This window comes from Protomyces lactucae-debilis, assembly GCF_002105105.1.
Source record: "Protomyces lactucae-debilis strain 12-1054 chromosome Unknown BCR37scaffold_5, whole genome shotgun sequence".
NCBI lineage: Eukaryota > Fungi > Ascomycota > Taphrinomycetes > Taphrinales > Protomycetaceae > Protomyces > Protomyces lactucae-debilis.
Window position 1 is genome coordinate 251,785 of NW_024467997.1, and position 16,181 is coordinate 267,965.

The 16,181-nt window shown below is 49.3% G+C and overlaps 11 protein-coding genes across 11 annotated transcripts; 6 read left to right on the forward strand and 5 right to left on the reverse strand.

Annotated features, from left to right (window-relative positions):
• Positions 1 to 1,304: 1,304 nt before the first annotated feature.
• BCR37DRAFT_377722 (uncharacterized protein) lies at positions 1,305 to 2,132 on the forward strand. Its single transcript, XM_040868888.1, has 2 exons — positions 1,305 to 1,385; positions 1,406 to 2,132. Exons 1-2 carry the CDS (start codon positions 1,338 to 1,340, stop codon positions 1,661 to 1,663), a joined length of 306 nt encoding a protein of 101 aa, XP_040726675.1. The 5' UTR covers positions 1,305 to 1,337; the 3' UTR covers positions 1,664 to 2,132.
• A 101-nt stretch (positions 2,133 to 2,233) lies between these two features.
• Positions 2,234 to 2,866, reverse strand: BCR37DRAFT_377723 (uncharacterized protein). The gene has a single exon (XM_040868889.1). The coding sequence runs from the start codon at positions 2,525 to 2,527 to the stop codon at positions 2,327 to 2,329; it is 201 nt and encodes a 66-aa protein (XP_040726676.1). The 5' UTR covers positions 2,528 to 2,866; the 3' UTR covers positions 2,234 to 2,326.
• BCR37DRAFT_377725 (uncharacterized protein) lies at positions 2,784 to 3,381 on the forward strand. Its single transcript, XM_040868890.1, has 2 exons — positions 2,784 to 2,906; positions 2,945 to 3,381. The coding sequence occupies exons 1-2, from the start codon at positions 2,880 to 2,882 to the stop codon at positions 3,101 to 3,103; spliced, it is 186 nt and encodes a 61-aa protein (XP_040726677.1). The 5' UTR covers positions 2,784 to 2,879; the 3' UTR covers positions 3,104 to 3,381.
• Positions 3,382 to 3,485: 104 nt separating this feature from the next.
• BCR37DRAFT_377726 (uncharacterized protein) lies at positions 3,486 to 5,037 on the forward strand. Its single transcript, XM_040868891.1, has one exon. The coding sequence runs from the start codon at positions 3,576 to 3,578 to the stop codon at positions 4,650 to 4,652; it is 1,077 nt and encodes a 358-aa protein (XP_040726678.1). The 5' UTR covers positions 3,486 to 3,575; the 3' UTR covers positions 4,653 to 5,037.
• Positions 5,038 to 5,364: 327 nt separating this feature from the next.
• Positions 5,365 to 5,798, reverse strand: BCR37DRAFT_377727 (uncharacterized protein). The gene has a single exon (XM_040868892.1). The coding sequence runs from the start codon at positions 5,698 to 5,700 to the stop codon at positions 5,374 to 5,376; it is 327 nt and encodes a 108-aa protein (XP_040726679.1). The 5' UTR covers positions 5,701 to 5,798; the 3' UTR covers positions 5,365 to 5,373.
• A 921-nt stretch (positions 5,799 to 6,719) lies between these two features.
• BCR37DRAFT_391642 (uncharacterized protein) lies at positions 6,720 to 7,095 on the forward strand (the record flags this gene model as incomplete). The annotated part of the gene is made up of 2 exons (XM_040871031.1): positions 6,720 to 6,929; positions 6,979 to 7,095. The coding sequence occupies 2 exons, from the start codon at positions 6,720 to 6,722 to the stop codon at positions 7,093 to 7,095; spliced, it is 327 nt and encodes a 108-aa protein (XP_040726680.1).
• Positions 7,096 to 8,107: 1,012 nt separating this feature from the next.
• BCR37DRAFT_386255 (uncharacterized protein) lies at positions 8,108 to 8,866 on the forward strand (the record flags this gene model as incomplete). Its single annotated transcript, XM_040870424.1, has 1 exon — positions 8,108 to 8,866. The coding sequence occupies one exon, from the start codon at positions 8,108 to 8,110 to the stop codon at positions 8,864 to 8,866; it is 759 nt and encodes a 252-aa protein (XP_040726681.1).
• Positions 8,867 to 9,539: 673 nt separating this feature from the next.
• On the reverse strand, positions 9,540 to 9,997 carry BCR37DRAFT_386256 (uncharacterized protein; the record flags this gene model as incomplete). Its single annotated transcript, XM_040870425.1, has 2 exons — positions 9,540 to 9,926; positions 9,965 to 9,997. The coding sequence occupies 2 exons, from the start codon at positions 9,995 to 9,997 to the stop codon at positions 9,540 to 9,542; spliced, it is 420 nt and encodes a 139-aa protein (XP_040726682.1).
• Positions 9,998 to 11,411: 1,414 nt separating this feature from the next.
• On the reverse strand, positions 11,412 to 12,242 carry BCR37DRAFT_377731 (uncharacterized protein). Its single transcript, XM_040868893.1, has one exon. The coding sequence runs from the start codon at positions 11,997 to 11,999 to the stop codon at positions 11,751 to 11,753; it is 249 nt and encodes an 82-aa protein (XP_040726683.1). The 5' UTR covers positions 12,000 to 12,242; the 3' UTR covers positions 11,412 to 11,750.
• Positions 12,243 to 12,381: 139 nt separating this feature from the next.
• Positions 12,382 to 14,488, reverse strand: BCR37DRAFT_377743 (uncharacterized protein). The gene is given in 9 exon segments (XM_040868894.1): positions 12,382 to 12,567; positions 12,618 to 12,656; positions 12,703 to 12,735; positions 12,779 to 12,805; positions 12,850 to 12,851; positions 12,876 to 13,038; positions 13,087 to 13,404; positions 13,939 to 14,018; positions 14,030 to 14,488. 8 exon segments carry the CDS (start codon positions 13,996 to 13,998, stop codon positions 12,421 to 12,423), a joined length of 789 nt encoding a protein of 262 aa, XP_040726684.1. The 5' UTR covers positions 13,999 to 14,018; positions 14,030 to 14,488; the 3' UTR covers positions 12,382 to 12,420.
• A 7-nt stretch (positions 14,489 to 14,495) lies between these two features.
• BCR37DRAFT_377778 (uncharacterized protein) lies at positions 14,496 to 15,331 on the forward strand. Its single transcript, XM_040868895.1, has one exon. It carries the CDS (start codon positions 14,536 to 14,538, stop codon positions 14,860 to 14,862), a length of 327 nt encoding a protein of 108 aa, XP_040726685.1. The 5' UTR covers positions 14,496 to 14,535; the 3' UTR covers positions 14,863 to 15,331.
• Positions 15,332 to 16,181: the final 850 nt, after the last annotated feature.

The window sequence follows — 16,181 nt, forward strand, 5'->3', positions numbered from 1 at the left end:
CGCTGCAGGGGAGCAGGTTGGATATCTTAGGTGAAGATTGACACGTATGTGAAGTCTTTCAAGACACTATACTGGAAGTTCTGCACTCGAAGAGCGATGTGACCGCTGTCAAGAGGATCGTGCTTGCTAGTATTTCCCAGGATCAAGTTGGCAGGCGTATTCTCCAGAGTCAGCTGCAGACTTCAGCCCCGGTATCCTGAAATGAAAGTAACATTTTAGGCATAACTCAAGCAGTGCCAAGGTCCCCTTCAAGCATGATGTAGGAACCTCATGCATGACTCTTGCTATCTTCCGATCACTGCTTCGAAGTAGTACATTAGCTTGAAGACAACTTCTTTTGCAGAACTGACCTGCGGTACTTTGGTCGACGCTCGCATTCGCATACACGTGCAAAAGAAACTCAGGGTGATCATAAAACTTGATGTCGTACACCACGCTAGAATAGTGTGTCTCTTTGTTCTCGACTGTCACCTCAATAGTCTTCGCCCGCAATTGCGACATAAAACAGAAAATCATGCGATAATCATGCAATTGTTGCAACTTAGCGGAGTAGACCACTTTGCAGACAAATTACTGTCACTTTCTCGGAAGCTGCTGGATGTCCGCAGACTCTAGATCCAACACACTCCATCGACCGCAAGGATGAAGTGCTTCATCTTTTTGTTGTACTCCAGCCTTCTCTTCATTGGCAAATTTGCACCCTCAGCTGCAACTCCAGCTGCAGCAGCCGCAGCAGAACCAGGCCGCACAGGAGGCAAGCAAAAAGGAACACCAACTACGGGGCAGAACACAAACCGCGGCCAAAACGGATCGGAGCTGACGATGGGGCAGGTTCAAGCAAGGCGCAAAAGCAGGCTCAAGTACCCACAGCTACACCAATGCCAAAGGCCTACACATGCTATGGCTTAAAGCTTCAGTTCGTTCGGATATTTGCCAGCTCCAGCGAGGATGAATGCGCTACGGAATGCAAAAAAGAGGGAAAGGCATACCGAGAGTATACCAGAAATGGGAACATGAGACCTACCGGCTCCGATAGGTGTTTTCAGTCGAGCGTTTGTGTAAGTACAACAATTCTCTCCGCTGGGCATTCCGCTGCACTTTCCGCTCTGCTCAAGGTTCCACTACCTTGCACGACGGCAATTTGTCCATCCAACGAACGCATCACGTTTCAATGTCAATGTCAAGCGACTCTCATCGCCTTCCGAATCCACCATGTTGACCCAGTATACAGACACCTAGTGAGGACGTGGGTGAAAAAGGAATTCGAGAGGACCAGTGATGAGAGTAACAGGCTACAATCGCAAATCAAATGTCATCACATCTTCATCGCGGAACGCATGAAAAAAGAAGGCTGGACCCTGTACAAAGCGTTTTGGGATCCTTTAGTTGAGTGTGATCTGGGGAGATCCAGAAAGGCCATGGAGAAGACCGTTGTCCCTGCAACAAGTCAGGTCCCAAGAGCAAGTCCGCAATATGTACCGCTACTCTTCAGAGAGAGGTAGCCTTACAAGTGCCGCTCATTCAATCAATCTTCACCATCGACCTCAATAAAGAACCCGCTGAAGATTCAGCTGCAGCTGCCACTGGCTCATCTCAACAGCTAAGCCCCAACTTGGAGTGCACACAGACGTTCTTGTATCTGGTCTCGAGCAGAATGAGGTGAGTTCTGCCCCCGAAGACCTTCAGCCCGGCTATTGCTCTCGACGTTTTTAGCTCCTGTTCTGCTGCGTAATAATCGCAGCCTTGGAGCCGGCACACCGCATCTCCTCACCACATGCTCTGGGATCTCTCACCACGCTAGCTTGTGCTCTACTTCCTCTCGTCTCTCAACAGGCCTGTCATATCGTCTTCACTCCTACTCTTACTCATCTCACTTTCGACAACACTCATCACCTTATCTTATCTCTTTTTACCTTTTCACTCGTCGACATTCACCACGTTGCCTCTCGTTTCGTCTCTTCTTTACGTCACAGACCTGACATCTTCGAGTCAACCTCTGCTGTGTCGTCTTATCTTCACTGTCAGTTTCTCGCTCGAGCCTGATAGATATCAAGAAACGGTCTTCTACTGTCTTCATCCCTAGTTTACAATTTCCCATCTACGTCTACTTCTGTCCAAGTCCTATTACCAGCATAAGCACTTTCCCTGGACTGCTCGTCCATTGCGTACATAATGCTTAAGCTATAGAATTGTTATGGTCGACAAATACATGCTGCTATAGCATTGATTAGGTGCTCGTCATACGCATCTTCTACAGCGATTATTGCGGCAGCTACAGCAATCAAACATTGTTTACCAAAAGCTTCTTTTCCAGAAGAACGAAAAGCTAACATGCAGTGAAGCGCTTTCTTCGGCGCTGCTCGCCTCTGTAGAGACCTATGGCTCTCTCAAGACCAGAAAGGTAATCCCAATTGCAATACATGATGACGTCTAACGACCTGAGCAACGCTTCCATGACAACAGCAATCGAGGCACAAAAAGTGCCTGACAGAGGCTGATCAGCAGTAGACCGACGATTCTGGGACATAGAGCATTGTAGAGCCAGTTCGACAATTGCCAAGTGTATCAAAGGCCATGGAGTCGCAAAGGAACCAGCACAGCGAGCAACTTCATTCAGCAGCAGCTGCACGCGACCAGCGAGTACGAACTTGGTCCTTTGCTCTATATGAACCTCTGTTCCCAATTCAGTCCTTCTTGACATGTCTCAGCTGTCATTCATGTGCGAATAATGGTTGCGAATGATGTCGTTAACTTATCAGCTTGTCTCGAAATCAAGGGTTCCGCTCTTGTATCTCAGACACTGCTGATCTAGACTTACACATGACGAATGTTAAATTCTAGGTAGTGATTCGTGCACGCTGTCGTCGAGGTATTTCAAAATGACTGTGGCAGATGAACTACCTTCTCTGATGGTTAGTGTCATTCTCGCCTAGAGGCTTCTTGCCAAGACCTGACGCACCTGACCTTCTCCGAAAAGGGGAGACGGCGGCAGTCATTCCGAACCGGCTACCGTTTTGGAATATCGGGGCTCATGGTCTCTAAGAAAGAGACCAGGCAGTACTACTCAATCAGCTTGTTTGTGACCACGTTCGAAAGCACATAGAGACTTCAACCCCGATATCCTGAAATGAAAGTCACACTTTACGCATGACTCAAGCAGCGTCAAGGTCCCCTTCAGGCATGATCTAGGGACCTAATGCATGACTCTTGCTATCTTCCGACCACTGCTTTGAAGTAGTTGTTTGAAGACACCTTGATTCGCAGCCACCAACCTGCAGTTCTTTGGTCAACGCTCGCATTCGCATACACGCGCAGAAGCAATTCAGGGTCATCATAAAATTTGATGTCGCACACCACGCTAGAATAGCGTGTCTCTTTGTTCTCGACTGTCACCTCAATGGTCTTCGCCCGCAATTGCGACATAAAACAGGAATCATGCGATTATCACGCCATAGTAGCAACTTAACGAAGCAGACCACTTTGCAGACAAATCACTGTCATCTTTTTGGAAGCTGCCTTGGAAGCTGCTGGGTGGTCGCAATCTCCAGACTCACCACACTCCATTGACCGCAAGGATGAAGTGCTTCATCTTTCTGTTGTACTCCAGCCTTCTCTTCATTGGCAATTTCGCACCCTCAGCAGCATCTCCAGCTGCAGCTCCCGCAGCAGAACCAGGCCGCACAGCAGGCAAGCAAAAAGGAACACCAACAACGGGGCAGAACACAAACCGCGGCCAAAAGCGCCTCGGAGATGACGATGGGGCAGGTCCAAGCAAGACACAAAAGCAGGCTCGAGCACCCAGAGCCAAACAGACGCCAAAGGTCTACACATGCTATGGCTTGAAGCTTCAGTTCAAGCAGATATTTCCCGACATCAGCGAGGATGAATGCGCTACGGAATGCAAGGAACGTGGAAAGGCATACCGAAAGTTTCTTCACGAGACCGGTACGAGACGCACCAGCCACAAAAGTTGTCTTGAGACCAGCGTTTGTGTAAGCACAACAATTGTCTCCGCTGAACAATCCGCTGAGCTTTCCGCTGTGCTCGCTGCTCAACGACGTTGCACACCGGCACTGTGTTCACCCAACGAACAAATCCAAAAACAAACATTTCAATGTCAATGTCAAGCGACTCTCGTTGGCCACCGAATCCACCATGTTGACCCAGTAAACATGCACATGTTCAAGACATGGGCCAAGGAAGAGCTCCGGAAGCAATCAATCAGCAGGGCTTCAAAGAAAATTCAATGCCATTACCTCTTCGTCGCGGCACAAATGACACAGACAGGCTGGCTTTTGCACAAAGCGGCTTGGGATCCTTTGGTCGAGTGTAAGAGTGCCTCTCCGGGAACAGTCAAGAAGGAGAAGCTCTGTCCTTGCATGACATCAAGCCCCAACAGCAAGTCCGCGAAGTGTACCGCTTCCCTTCGAAGGGAGGTAGTCTTGCAAGTGCCACTTATTGAGTCGGTCTTTCCCATTGATCTCAACAAAGAGCCCCTTGAAGATTCGGCTGCATCTGTCACTGGCTCATCCCAACAGCCAAATATCGACCTGGAGTACACACAGACATTTTCAAATAATGATCTCGACCCAAATGAAGTGTGCATCAATCCAACAACTGCTCAATTTGGTTATTGCTCTCCAGGGCCTTAGCTCCTGCTCTGTTGTACTACAAGGACGAAGTCTTGGACCCTACATATGGCAACTCCTCACTACATGCTCTGGCAACTCACCACGCTAGCTTTTGCTCTTCTTCCTTTGTCTCTCAACAACGCTTCTCACGTTCGCTCAACTCGTGTTCTTCTCCGCATCACTCTCAGCAGCCCTCATTACATCATTTCCGCTCGCACTATTACTCGTCGTCATTCACCATGCTGTCTCTTGTTCCGTCTCTTCTTTATCTCGCAGACCTGACATCTTCAAGTCGGCTCCTGCTCTCTCGCCTTTCACTCTCTGTCGGATTGCCCCTCGAGTCTGATAAGTATCAAAGGACAGCCTTCTGCTGTCTTCGTCTTTAGTTTACAACTTATCGTCTAACCCTACTTCTATCATCTACCTTTACATCTATCTCAGTTCTTTCTCTAGCACAAGCGCACTCGCTGTCGTTCTAGCCCATTTCTTATGATTCAACCCGGTGATGAACAGAAGACTGACGCGGGCGACAAACGGTAGAGTATGGTGCTGATGACAAAAGGGCGATGATTGACGCGTAGTCAACTGTTTATCAACGGTTGACGACCGGCAATCGCTGGTGACTAATACGCAGCTAGCTGCAAGTGGCGAGCCAGGGCTTTGCATGGACTATACATAGCTCTAGAGCAAGGAAGGCTTACTATGTACTTCCAGCTGTTGTGCAAGGTGTCTTGCACGCTTTCTACGCTTCCGTGCGTGTTCCACCTCGCCGACAGCGGCGGCGCGGTAATTCCTGCCATTCGCTGCAGCCTAAAACAGCTGAGCTTTCACCGTCACTGGCCGGTCGCGTATGCCCTGTAGCGGCCATTTTGAACCAAGTCCTGCGAAAACAGAAGGAATGTATCGTACGACGTGATCGTGCGGTTTCCGTCTCGCTGTCGTCGTCTTGCTCATCGTTTGGCGCAGTGATTTGTGCGTTGCGACCTGCCTGTCGCGCCTGCGTGTCGTCGTTTTGCTCGTGGTGAGGCGCGATGAATTGTGTGTTGCGTCGTGCTTGTCGTGCCTGCATGTTGTTCTCGTCGTCGGTCTCCTGCTGCTCAGCCTCTGCCTCTGCCTCTGGCAGACACTTCTTGTGCCGCGACTGCTGTAGTCAGTAGGAAACCCCTGCGTAAATTGTTGGGCGTCATCACGTACGGCAACTTGCAGATTCTTGGCACCATGCTGAAAGATAGCCATGGAGATCTACTTCGCTTGTGGCCTAGCAAGCGACGGAAAGTCCCGTTCAAGATGACGAACAGCCTTCCACAGCTCGGCATGGTCGCGTTATTGCCAGCTGACGGCATTGCCTCGCTCGTCCTTGAGAAAGTCATTTGCATCTCTGCAATGGCGAGCAGCGCCGAACATGGCACTCTACTGCGTGTTGATTGCCGCGCTTGATAGCCACAGACACAACGCTTTGCGAATTGATTCAACAGCCTGGATCTCAGTACGCTTGGACACCATTCTTCGACACGCGTCGTGATCGTGCTGGGGCCTTGATCATGCGTGTATTGTGTGCAAGCCGTTCAATTCGGTCTAGCTCGTTCTTCTGAATGAGTTAGACACAGAAAAGTGTATCAAGAGAGATAGAGACGTTGTCAGATGAAGCCATGGGGTCTCTGTTGACTGTGTCTGCTGCGATGCCAGCTCGCCTCTGCTGAGATCTCAGCCTCAAAGCGCTGTGTATGCGGTCAACAAGAACAAAAAGCTAACTTGCAGTGAAGCGCTATCCCTGACGCTGCTCACCACTGTAGAGACCTAATGTCCTCTCAAGGGCCAGCGAGGCAATCCCGTGAACTGGTATCAACGCGACCATGCCGAGCTGAGAAAGGCAGTCCGTCACCCTTGAACGGCACTTTCCGTCGCTTGCTAGGCAACAAGCGAATTAGATCCCCATGGCCATCTATCAGCATTTTACCAAGAATCTGCAAGTTGCTGTACGTGATGACGCCCAACAATCTACGCGACGGTGTCTACTGACTACAGCAGTCGCGGCACAAGAAGTGTCTGCCAGAGGCTGTGTAGCAGGAGACCGACGACGAGAACGACATGCAGGCACGGCAAGCACGACGCACCTCACGAGACATCCCACCACGCCATGAGCAAGACGTCGGAACGCAGGCACGACAAGCACGACTCACTATACGCTACATCGCGCCTCGACATGCGCAATCGGCAGGTCGCAACGTACAGACCACTGCGCCAAACGATGAGCCAGATGGCGACAGCGAAGTGGAAACCGCAAAACCAAGTCGTACGGTAAGCTCATTCTGCTTTCGCTAGTCTTAAATCATGCTGACTACTATAGGGCAAGCGCGACCAGCCAATGCCGGCAAAAGCTCAACTGCTTCAGGCTGCTGCAAATGAAAGGAATCACCGCACCGTCACTGCCGGCGAGGTGGGAGACACACGAACTCGTTTGTGATGCACTTGATTTCAAATTTGCGGCGCTCAGTGCGTTCACCATCATTGTCGTCGTTGTCTGCATTAGCATATGAGCCTAGAGAACGGGTTTAAGCCAACAGCGTCTTGTATGATCTAACAACCTCTCGTCTTGCGTCACCGAGTGTCTGTATTCAGTCTGCTGCCTCATAAATGACAGCTATATGGGTCTCTGCTCCCAGTCCTTCCGGGGTCTCATCAGCTAAAATTTATTCATCACCTGCAAATGTGCGAATCTTGATTCAAACATGACCAGTGTGGAAACGTAGGTAGTGGTTCGTGCACGTTGTCGTCGAGGTATTTCGAAAAGACTGTGGCAGATGAATCACCTTCTCTGATGGTTAGTGTTATTCTCGCCTGGAGACTTCTTGCCAAGACCTGACGCACCTGACCTTCTCCGAAAAGGGGAGACGGCGGCAGTCATTCCGAACCGGCTACCGTTTTGGAATATCGAGGCTCATGGTCTCTAAGAAAGAGATCAGGCAGTACTACTCAATCAGCTTGTTTGTGACCACGTTCGAAAGCACATAGAGACTTCAATCCCGATATCCTGAAATGAAAGTCACACTTTACGCATGACTCAAGCAGCGTCAAGGTCCCCTTAAGGCATGATCTAGGACCCTAATGCATGACTCTTGCTATCTTCCGACCACTGCTTTGAAGTAGTTGTTTGAAGACACCTTGATTCGCAGCCACCAACCTGCGGTACTTCGGTCGACGCTCGCATTCGCATACACTCGCAAAAGCAATTCAGGGTCATCATAAAAGTTGATGTCGCACACCACGCTAGAATAGCGTGTCTCTTTGTTCTCGACTGTCACCTGAATGGTCTTCGCCCGCAATTGCGACATAAAGCAGAAAATCATGCGATAGTTACGCGATTGTTGCAACTTGGCGAAGCAAAGGATTTTGCAGAAAAATCACTACTTTTATCCTCTTGGCAGCGACTGGATGTCAGCAGACCCTAAACTCAACACACTCTATTGACAGCAAGGATGAAGTGCTTCATCTTCCTGTTGTACTCAAGTCTTCTCCTCATCGGCAAATTTCTGCCATCAGCCGCATCTCCAGCTCCAGTAGCCGCAGCAGAAGCAGGACGCACAGCCGGCAAGCAAAAAGGAACATCCCCAACGGGTCAGAATACAAACCGCGGCCAAAAACGCCTCGGAGATGACGATGGGGCAGGTCCTAGCAAGACACCAAAAAAAGTTCAAGCACGCGCAATCACACCTACGGCAAAGGAAACATGCTATGGCTTGAAGCTTCAACTCCTCAAGATCTTTTCGCGCCGCAGCCAAGAGGAATGCTATGTGGCATGCGGAGACCAGCGGCAGGTATACCGAAATTTCTTGAGAACGGAGGGGTTGAGACCTTTAGCAGAGGGTTGTATTCAATCCAGAGTTTGTGTGAACACAAGACTCCTCTTTGTCAAAAAGTTCTGCATTCTGTCACTGTGTCTAGCCAGCGAACAACCTTATCAATGTCATTGTGAAGCGACTCTCATCGCCTTCCGAATCCGCAATGTCAAACCATCAAACATGCACTCACTAACTCGATACATTGATAATGTCGAGGAGCAGCGGCAGTCATCATTGTATGGTATCAGCTGCTATCACATCTTCATGGCAGATCGATTGACTCAACCGGGTTGGGCCTTGCAATCTGCAGCTTGGAATCCTTTGGTGAGTTGCAATGGTACATCCTCGGGAGCAATCGAACGAGAGAATCTCTGTGCTTGCACCGACGGGGGGTAGGAAGCTTGACGGTGGGGAATGTACCGGTGATATTGCGGCACAGATGACCATACGAGTGCCGCTTCCAATCATTGGCATTGATCTCAATAAAGAGCCCGATCAAGATTCAGCTGCAGCTGCCACTGGCTCATCTCAACACCCAAATCACAACCTACAGTACACACAGACATTCTCAAATAGTGATCTCGACCCAAATGAAGTGTGCATTAACCCAACAATTGCTCAATTTGGTTATTGCTCTCCAGGGCCTTAGCTTCACTGTCAAGTGACAAAAACGCAGTCTTGGGATCGACGCACGGCAGTTCCTCACAACATGATTTGGCAATTGACACGCTAGCTTATGCTCTCCTTCTTTCGGCTTTTCGACGACATCTATCATGTTTTCTCTACTCACGCTCTCAGTTTTCTCACTCCCGACACCACTCATCAGGTTATTCTCTCGCATTCGCACTCGTCGACATTCACCACGTTGTCTCTTACTCCATCCCTTCTTCATCTCGCAACTCTGATATCTCCAGATCGGCTTCTGCTCTCTCGACATTCATTCTCTGTTATGTTACTCGCTCGAGCCTGAGAGACATAAGAAACAACCCAATGCTGTCTTCGTCTTTAGCTCACAGCTTTTCATTTACCCCTACTTCTATCATCTGCCTTTGCTTCAGTTCAAGTCCTGTCACTCGCACAAAGAGTCTCTCTGGCTTGCTAAGCCCCTTCTTTCATTCAAAAAGATGTCAACTCGCTGAAAGGGAGCAGTTTGGATATCCTGAGTGAAAATTGGTACGTAAATGAAGTCTTTCAAGTCGCTATGCTGGCCCTTTGGAACTCGAAGAGCAATAGGACCGCTGTCAAGAGGATCTGGCTTGCTATCATCTCCCAGGATCAAGTTGTCAGGCCCAATGTCACGAGTCAGCTGGCCGAACGAAGCTATGTGATTCGTAACGTGATGAATTGTATCGTTATCAACCGTGCAAACAACGTCACTCTGGTTATCCAAGACTATATTTGCAATCAACAACACGGCATCAGAGCAGGCAGCAAAGTAGTGACTACATGCTGTGCCCTGTTTGTTTTTAAATTGATGACGATTGGGGCACTCACTATCAGCCCGGCGAGAGAATTGCAGGTGAGCATTGGTGCACCCTATGGGGTAGCTGCTGATAATAAGTTGGTGACGGTGTGAAATGCTGAAGCAAGCCGGATCACCACTTACGAAGCTGTTAAAGACCAATGCTTACCAGAAAACATATGGCGAAAGTTGGTGATCACCATTGCCTACACTAGTTCTATAGCTATGCTTTCAAGTAGCACGTACAAGTGGTTACATATGCTGGCATTTCATCAGCTCATGCGTAACGATTGAAAGACTCCTCAAGACAATCCGGTTACAAGGCGTACCACCACATGATTCCTCAATCTGCATGGCATGTATATCTGCACATTACACCATCGTTTTGAAGCCGTAATTTTCTAAGCTTCAAGAAGCAAGGAAGTCGTGTCGTCGGTGTGCTGCAGCTGTGCTCGTTGTAAAGTTGAACTTGGGGTCTTGAACTTTGGCCACTCTGCGAATCTCGCGCTACAGTACAACTCATGGTCGACGCCCATGCTTCGCTTCAGATGCGCATTTCTGCAGCCTCTCTTTCTTGAGTTCTGTCTCTCAAGTGTGTCTGGCCAGCAAAATGCTGTTCTACGTAGCCCGGTAGGGTGCCAAGCGAACGGAGAATCCACAATTTGACCCTGGAATCTGCCACAGCAAAGCGAGAAGCGCGCTCACTAGCTTTTGCCAGATATGATCAGCATGCTAGAGTCTTACTCAGTCCTTTTATCCAAGAGTCTTTCTCTCTCGTTGTCTACGAACCAGCTCAGCAGCCTCAAGCTGTCATCGCAGCAGGTACAGCCAGCAACGATCCCATGGCTTTATCTGACAACGTCTCTATTTCTCTGATACACTATGCTGTAATTAGCGCATTCAGGAGGACGATCTAGACTAACTTGAACGCCTTGCGATCGATACACGCATAATGAAAACACCAGGACGACCACGACGCGTGTCATCAGATTGTCTCAAGCGTACTGAAATCCTAGCCTCGAAGCGCTGAGTATGTGGCCAACAAGAACGAAAAACTAACATGCAGTGAAGCGCTATCTTCGGCGCCGCTTGCCTCTGTAAAGACCTGTGGCCCTCTCAAGGACCAAGAAAGTAATCCCAAAACATGATGATGTCCAACAGCCTGTGCAACGCTTCCATGACAACAGCAATCGAGGCACAAAAAGTGCCTGACAGAGACTGATCAGCAGTAGACCGACGACTCTGGGACATAGAGCATTGTACTTTGGTCGACGCTCGCATTCGCATACACGTGCAGAAGCAACTCAGGGTCATCATAAAATTTGATGTCGCACACCACGCTAGAATAGCGTGTTTATTTGTTCTCAACTGTCACTTGAATGGTCTATGCCCGCAATTGCGACATAAAATGGGTTATCATGCGATAACCACGCGATTGTTGCAACTTAGCGGAGTAGACCACTTTGCAGACAAATTACTGTCTCTTTCTCGGAAGCTGCTGGATGTCCGCAGACTCTAGATTCAACACACTCCATCGACCGCAAGGATGAAGTGCTTCATCTTTCTGTTATACTCCAGCCTTCTCTTCATTGGCAAGTTCGCACCCTCAGTAGCATCTCCAGCTGCAGCTCCCGCAGCAGAACCAGGCCGCACAGCAGGCAAGCAAAAAGGAACACCAACAACGGGGCAGAACACAAACCACGGCCAAAAACGGATCGGAGCTGACGATGGGGCAGGTTCAAGCAAGGCACAAAAGCAGGCTCAAGTACCCATACCCACACCAACGCCAAAGGTCTACACATGCTATGGCTTGAAGCTTCAATTCTTTCGGATATTTCCCAGCATCAGCGAGGATGAATGCGCTACGGAATGCAAGGAAGAGGGAAAGGCATACAGAAAGTATACGAGACAGGAGAATATGAGACCTACCAGTTCGGATAAGTGTTTTCGGTCCAGCGTTTGTGTGAGCTCAACAATTCTCTCCGCTGACCATTCCGCTGTGCTTTCCGCTCTGCCCAATGTGCCGCCATCGTGCACGACCGCCATTTGTTCATCGAATGAGGGCATCAACAAAGACGCGTTTGAATGTCAATGTCAAGCGACTCTCATTGCCTCCCGAATCAAACATGTTGACCCAGTATACAGGCACCAAGTGAAGACATGGGTGAACGAGGAACTAAAGAGGACCAGTGATGAGAGTAACACGCCAGCAAAAGAGAAGAACCCGCCCTACGGAAAATTTGGACCGGCAGATTACCGGCGGAAATTACCAGATGAATACCGGCGGAATACCGGCGGAAAATCCCTAACTTCGCAGGCGCAGTAATACCAGCAGACTACCGGCAGACTACCGGCAGACTACCGGCGGAAATAAGCACGCCTTTACCAGAGCCAACCGGAGGATTACCAGAGGATACCACCTGCCAACGGGAAGCTCAATAGATGCTGTAGCGACAGTAGGTGTAGCAACTAGACCATCTACGACACACTACAGACGTGCTGCCGCTTTCTTGGCCTTCTTGGCAGACTTGTGCGCCGTTTTTGCTTGTGATGCTGCAGTCTTGGCCTTGGTCATAATAGCGCTGCCTTGCTCAGCGTCCTGTGCTCTGCGTGATAGCTTTGATGTTCTTCCAGACTAGAAATGCATCGTTAGTATGTCATGGTAGGAATGGCAGAAGTGTATACCTTGCGAGACGAGGAGGTGGATCGATCTTTGCTTGACTTCTGGCCACTGGTCAGTCTTATAACATCAAAGATGGGACGGACTTGCCTTGGAAACATGCGCAATCTTCTTTGCTTGACGCTACATCTTGTTAGCCAATGTTTCCTCCGCATAATTGGCTCACATTGTGCTGAGACGAAGTTAGCTGCAACTGAATATGTTAGTGAGGCACATCAGGCAGAAGGAGGAACCCACAACTCTCGATGCAGCCTAGTCAATACTATTGTCTTCAGAGAAGATGGAAGCGGGTGTCTCGCAGCGGGTATTCTCGTTATCGACGCGAGCAGATGACACTCCATGGGCAACGTCGTGCTCGTGGCTGTTATCGTCGTCTTGGGAAGAAGCAGCAGTAGTAGTCTCTCTGTAGACTTTCGCTTTGCGCTTCTGTGGGCGCGTCAGTCAAGAGCTTGCAAGGTACAAAGACACTCTCACCGCTTCATTCTCCACCTTCGCGTGGTGCTGGTAGATGGTCAAGGCAATCCAATGTCCATGAGCTCGTCCCAGCACAGGGAAAGCCTTTTCCAACTTGTGAATGACCGTCTGGAGCTTCCCAACGTTGCGGTGACGCCATGTGACCGTCTTGCCTTGCGCATCGACCACAATCTGGTGAGTGTCTATCAGGTACCGTGCATGTGCCGTGATGTTGTTCCAGGTAGCGTCGCGCAATGGCGTTCGTGGCCAGAGTCCCATTGCGAGTCGTAGTGTCTTTGTAGAGGGACTATCGGTTCTAGAGACGCCATGCGACGTGCGCTTGGATCTTGATGGTATATCGATACGCGCAAGAGATCCTGCGAGCCTGTTGTAGTCGTCCAGACTGTCTGTGAAAAACTCCTCTTCCTATCTAGGTCAGTCAGAGGTATTGAGTTGCAGCGTGCGCTGCTCACGCTAGTAGTGAATAACCTGTCTTGAGAAGACTCAGAAAAGTGATCGAGCACCTTCAGATGCCACAGGCTCGGATGTGTAAGCTCAAGGACAGTGAGGTGTTGTCTACAAGCAGCAAGACGGTGCAGGGCAGATGCGTGTGCTGGTCATCCCATCTCGTCCTGAAGTGATAAGACAAGAGTGAAGCAAAACGCCAAAGTCGACGATTCTCAAGATTCGCTAGCGCTACACTCTTCCAATTTTGAGCCTACAAACGCCAATTTGTGATCGTGGCTAAGATGCGAAGTGGCTAGTCGTCAAGGCACCACAAAGATCTTCGTTGTGAAGTGTGCTGCGAGTGGCCTCCGTTCACGAACGAAGGCCGCATTCAGTGGGCAGACGTATGAAGCGTCTGAGGTTCACGACAATGCAATATTGAGCTATAGAGAATTGCTCTGTCTCTTTGAACATGACGGCAGGCATTTTGCGATCATCAAGGTCTTATCAAGGTCTTGAAGACCATATCGTCATGCGGCGCAAAGTCTCTCAACAAGCAAGGACACATATTGCAGGTCATTGTGCCAGTTTGCCGTCTTCTTGAATGAACTGGCCAATTTGAGAGAACAGGGCTCGACAAGAAAAGAGCAGCAGGCAAGCTGCTTAAGCGAGAACGGCGCTTACGAGAGCAGAAGCATTCTTTATGGGTAGCTGAGGGCTATCGAATCCAGTATAAATAGCTTCTAGATTTGATTATGAGCGGATGTTGGCCTCTGATCACTTGATAACAGTGATTGACTTGTGTGTTGTCTGCCTTTTGGCGTGGCTCAGTGATCCGCCTCTCCATATCCGCTGGTTTTCCTCCGGTGTGCAAGTTTGGAAGTCGGTTGGCTCCGGTAATCCGCTGTGCTTGAAAAGTTTCTCACGGTAATCCGCCGGTTGGCTCTGGTACACTCCGGTAAATTTTCCGTAGGGCCGCCAGCAACAGCGATCAAATGCCATTACATCTTCATCGCGGAACGAATGAAAAAAGAAGGCTGGACTCTGTACAAAGCGGCTTGGGATCCTTTAGTTGAGTGTGGTCTGAAGAAGATACAGAAAGGCCATGGAGAAGACCGTTGTCCCTGCAACAAGTCAGGTCCCAAGAGCAAGTCCGCAATATGTACCGCTACTCTTCAGAGAGAGGTAGCCTTACAAGTGCCGCTCATTCAATCAATCTTCACCATCGACCTCAATAAAGAACCCGCTGAAGATTCAGCTGCAGCTGCCACTGGCTCATCTCAACAGCTAAGCCCCAACTTGGAGTGCACACAGACGTTCTTGTATCTGGTCTCGAGCAGAATGAGGTGAGTTCTGCCCCCGAAGACCTTCAGCCCGGCTATTGCTCTCGACGTTTTTAGCTCCTGTTCTGCTGCGTAATAATCGCAGCCTTGGAGCCGGCACACCGCATCTCCTCACCACATGCTCTGGGATCTCTCACCACGCTAGCTTGTGCTCTACTTCCTCTCGTCTCTCAACAGGCCTGTCATATCGTCTTCACTCCTACTCTTACTCATCTCACTTTCGACAACACTCATCACCTTATCTTATCTCTTTTTACCTTTTCACTCGTCGACATTCACCACGTTGCCTCTCGTTTCGTCTCTTCTTTACGTCACAGACCTGACATCTTCGAGTCAACCTCTGCTGTGTCGTCTTATCTTCACTGTCAGTTTCTCGCTCGAGCCTGATAGATATCAAGAAACGGTCTTCTACTGTCTTCATCCCTAGTTTACAATTTCCCATCTACGTCTACTTCTGTCCAAGTCCTATTACCAGCATAAGCACTTTCCCTGGACTGCTCGTCCATTGCGTACATAATGCTTAAGCTATAGAATTGTTATGGTCGACAAATACATGCTGCTATAGCATTGATTAGGTGCTCGTCATACGCATCTTCTACAGCGATTATTGCGGCAGCTACAGCAATCAAACATTGTTTACCAAAAGCTTCTTTTCCAGAAGAACGAAAAGCTAACATGCAGTGAAGCGCTTTCTTCGGCGCTGCTCGCCTCTGTAGAGACCTATGGCTCTCTCAAGACCAGAAAGGTAATCCCAATTGCAATACATGATGACGTCTAACGACCTGAGCAACGCTTCCATGACAACAGCAATCGAGGCACAAAAAGTGCCTGACAGAGGCTGATCAGCAGTAGACCGACGATTCTGGGACATAGAGCATTGTAGAGCCAGTTCGACAATTGCCAAGTGTATCAAAGGCCATGGAGTTGCGAAGGAACCAGCACAGTGAGCAACTTCTTTCAGCAACAGCTGCACGCGACCAGCGAGTACGAACTTGGTCCTCTGCTCTATAGGAACCTCTGTTCCCAATTCAGTCCTTCTTGACGTTTCCCAGCTGTCATCAATGTGCGAATATTGGCTGCGAATGATGTTATTAACTTATCAGCTTGTCTCGAAATCAAGGGTTCCGCTCTGGTGCCTCAGACACTGCTGACCTAGACTTACACATGACGAATGTAAAATTTTAGATAGTGATTCGTGCACGCTATCGTCTGGATGCATCAGATCGAGTGTATCAGATGAACATACTTCTCCGACATAGTTGAGCTTGATCTTGCCTTGCTCAATCAGGGACCTAGTGTTATGGTATTTTGCTTCGATGTGCTTAC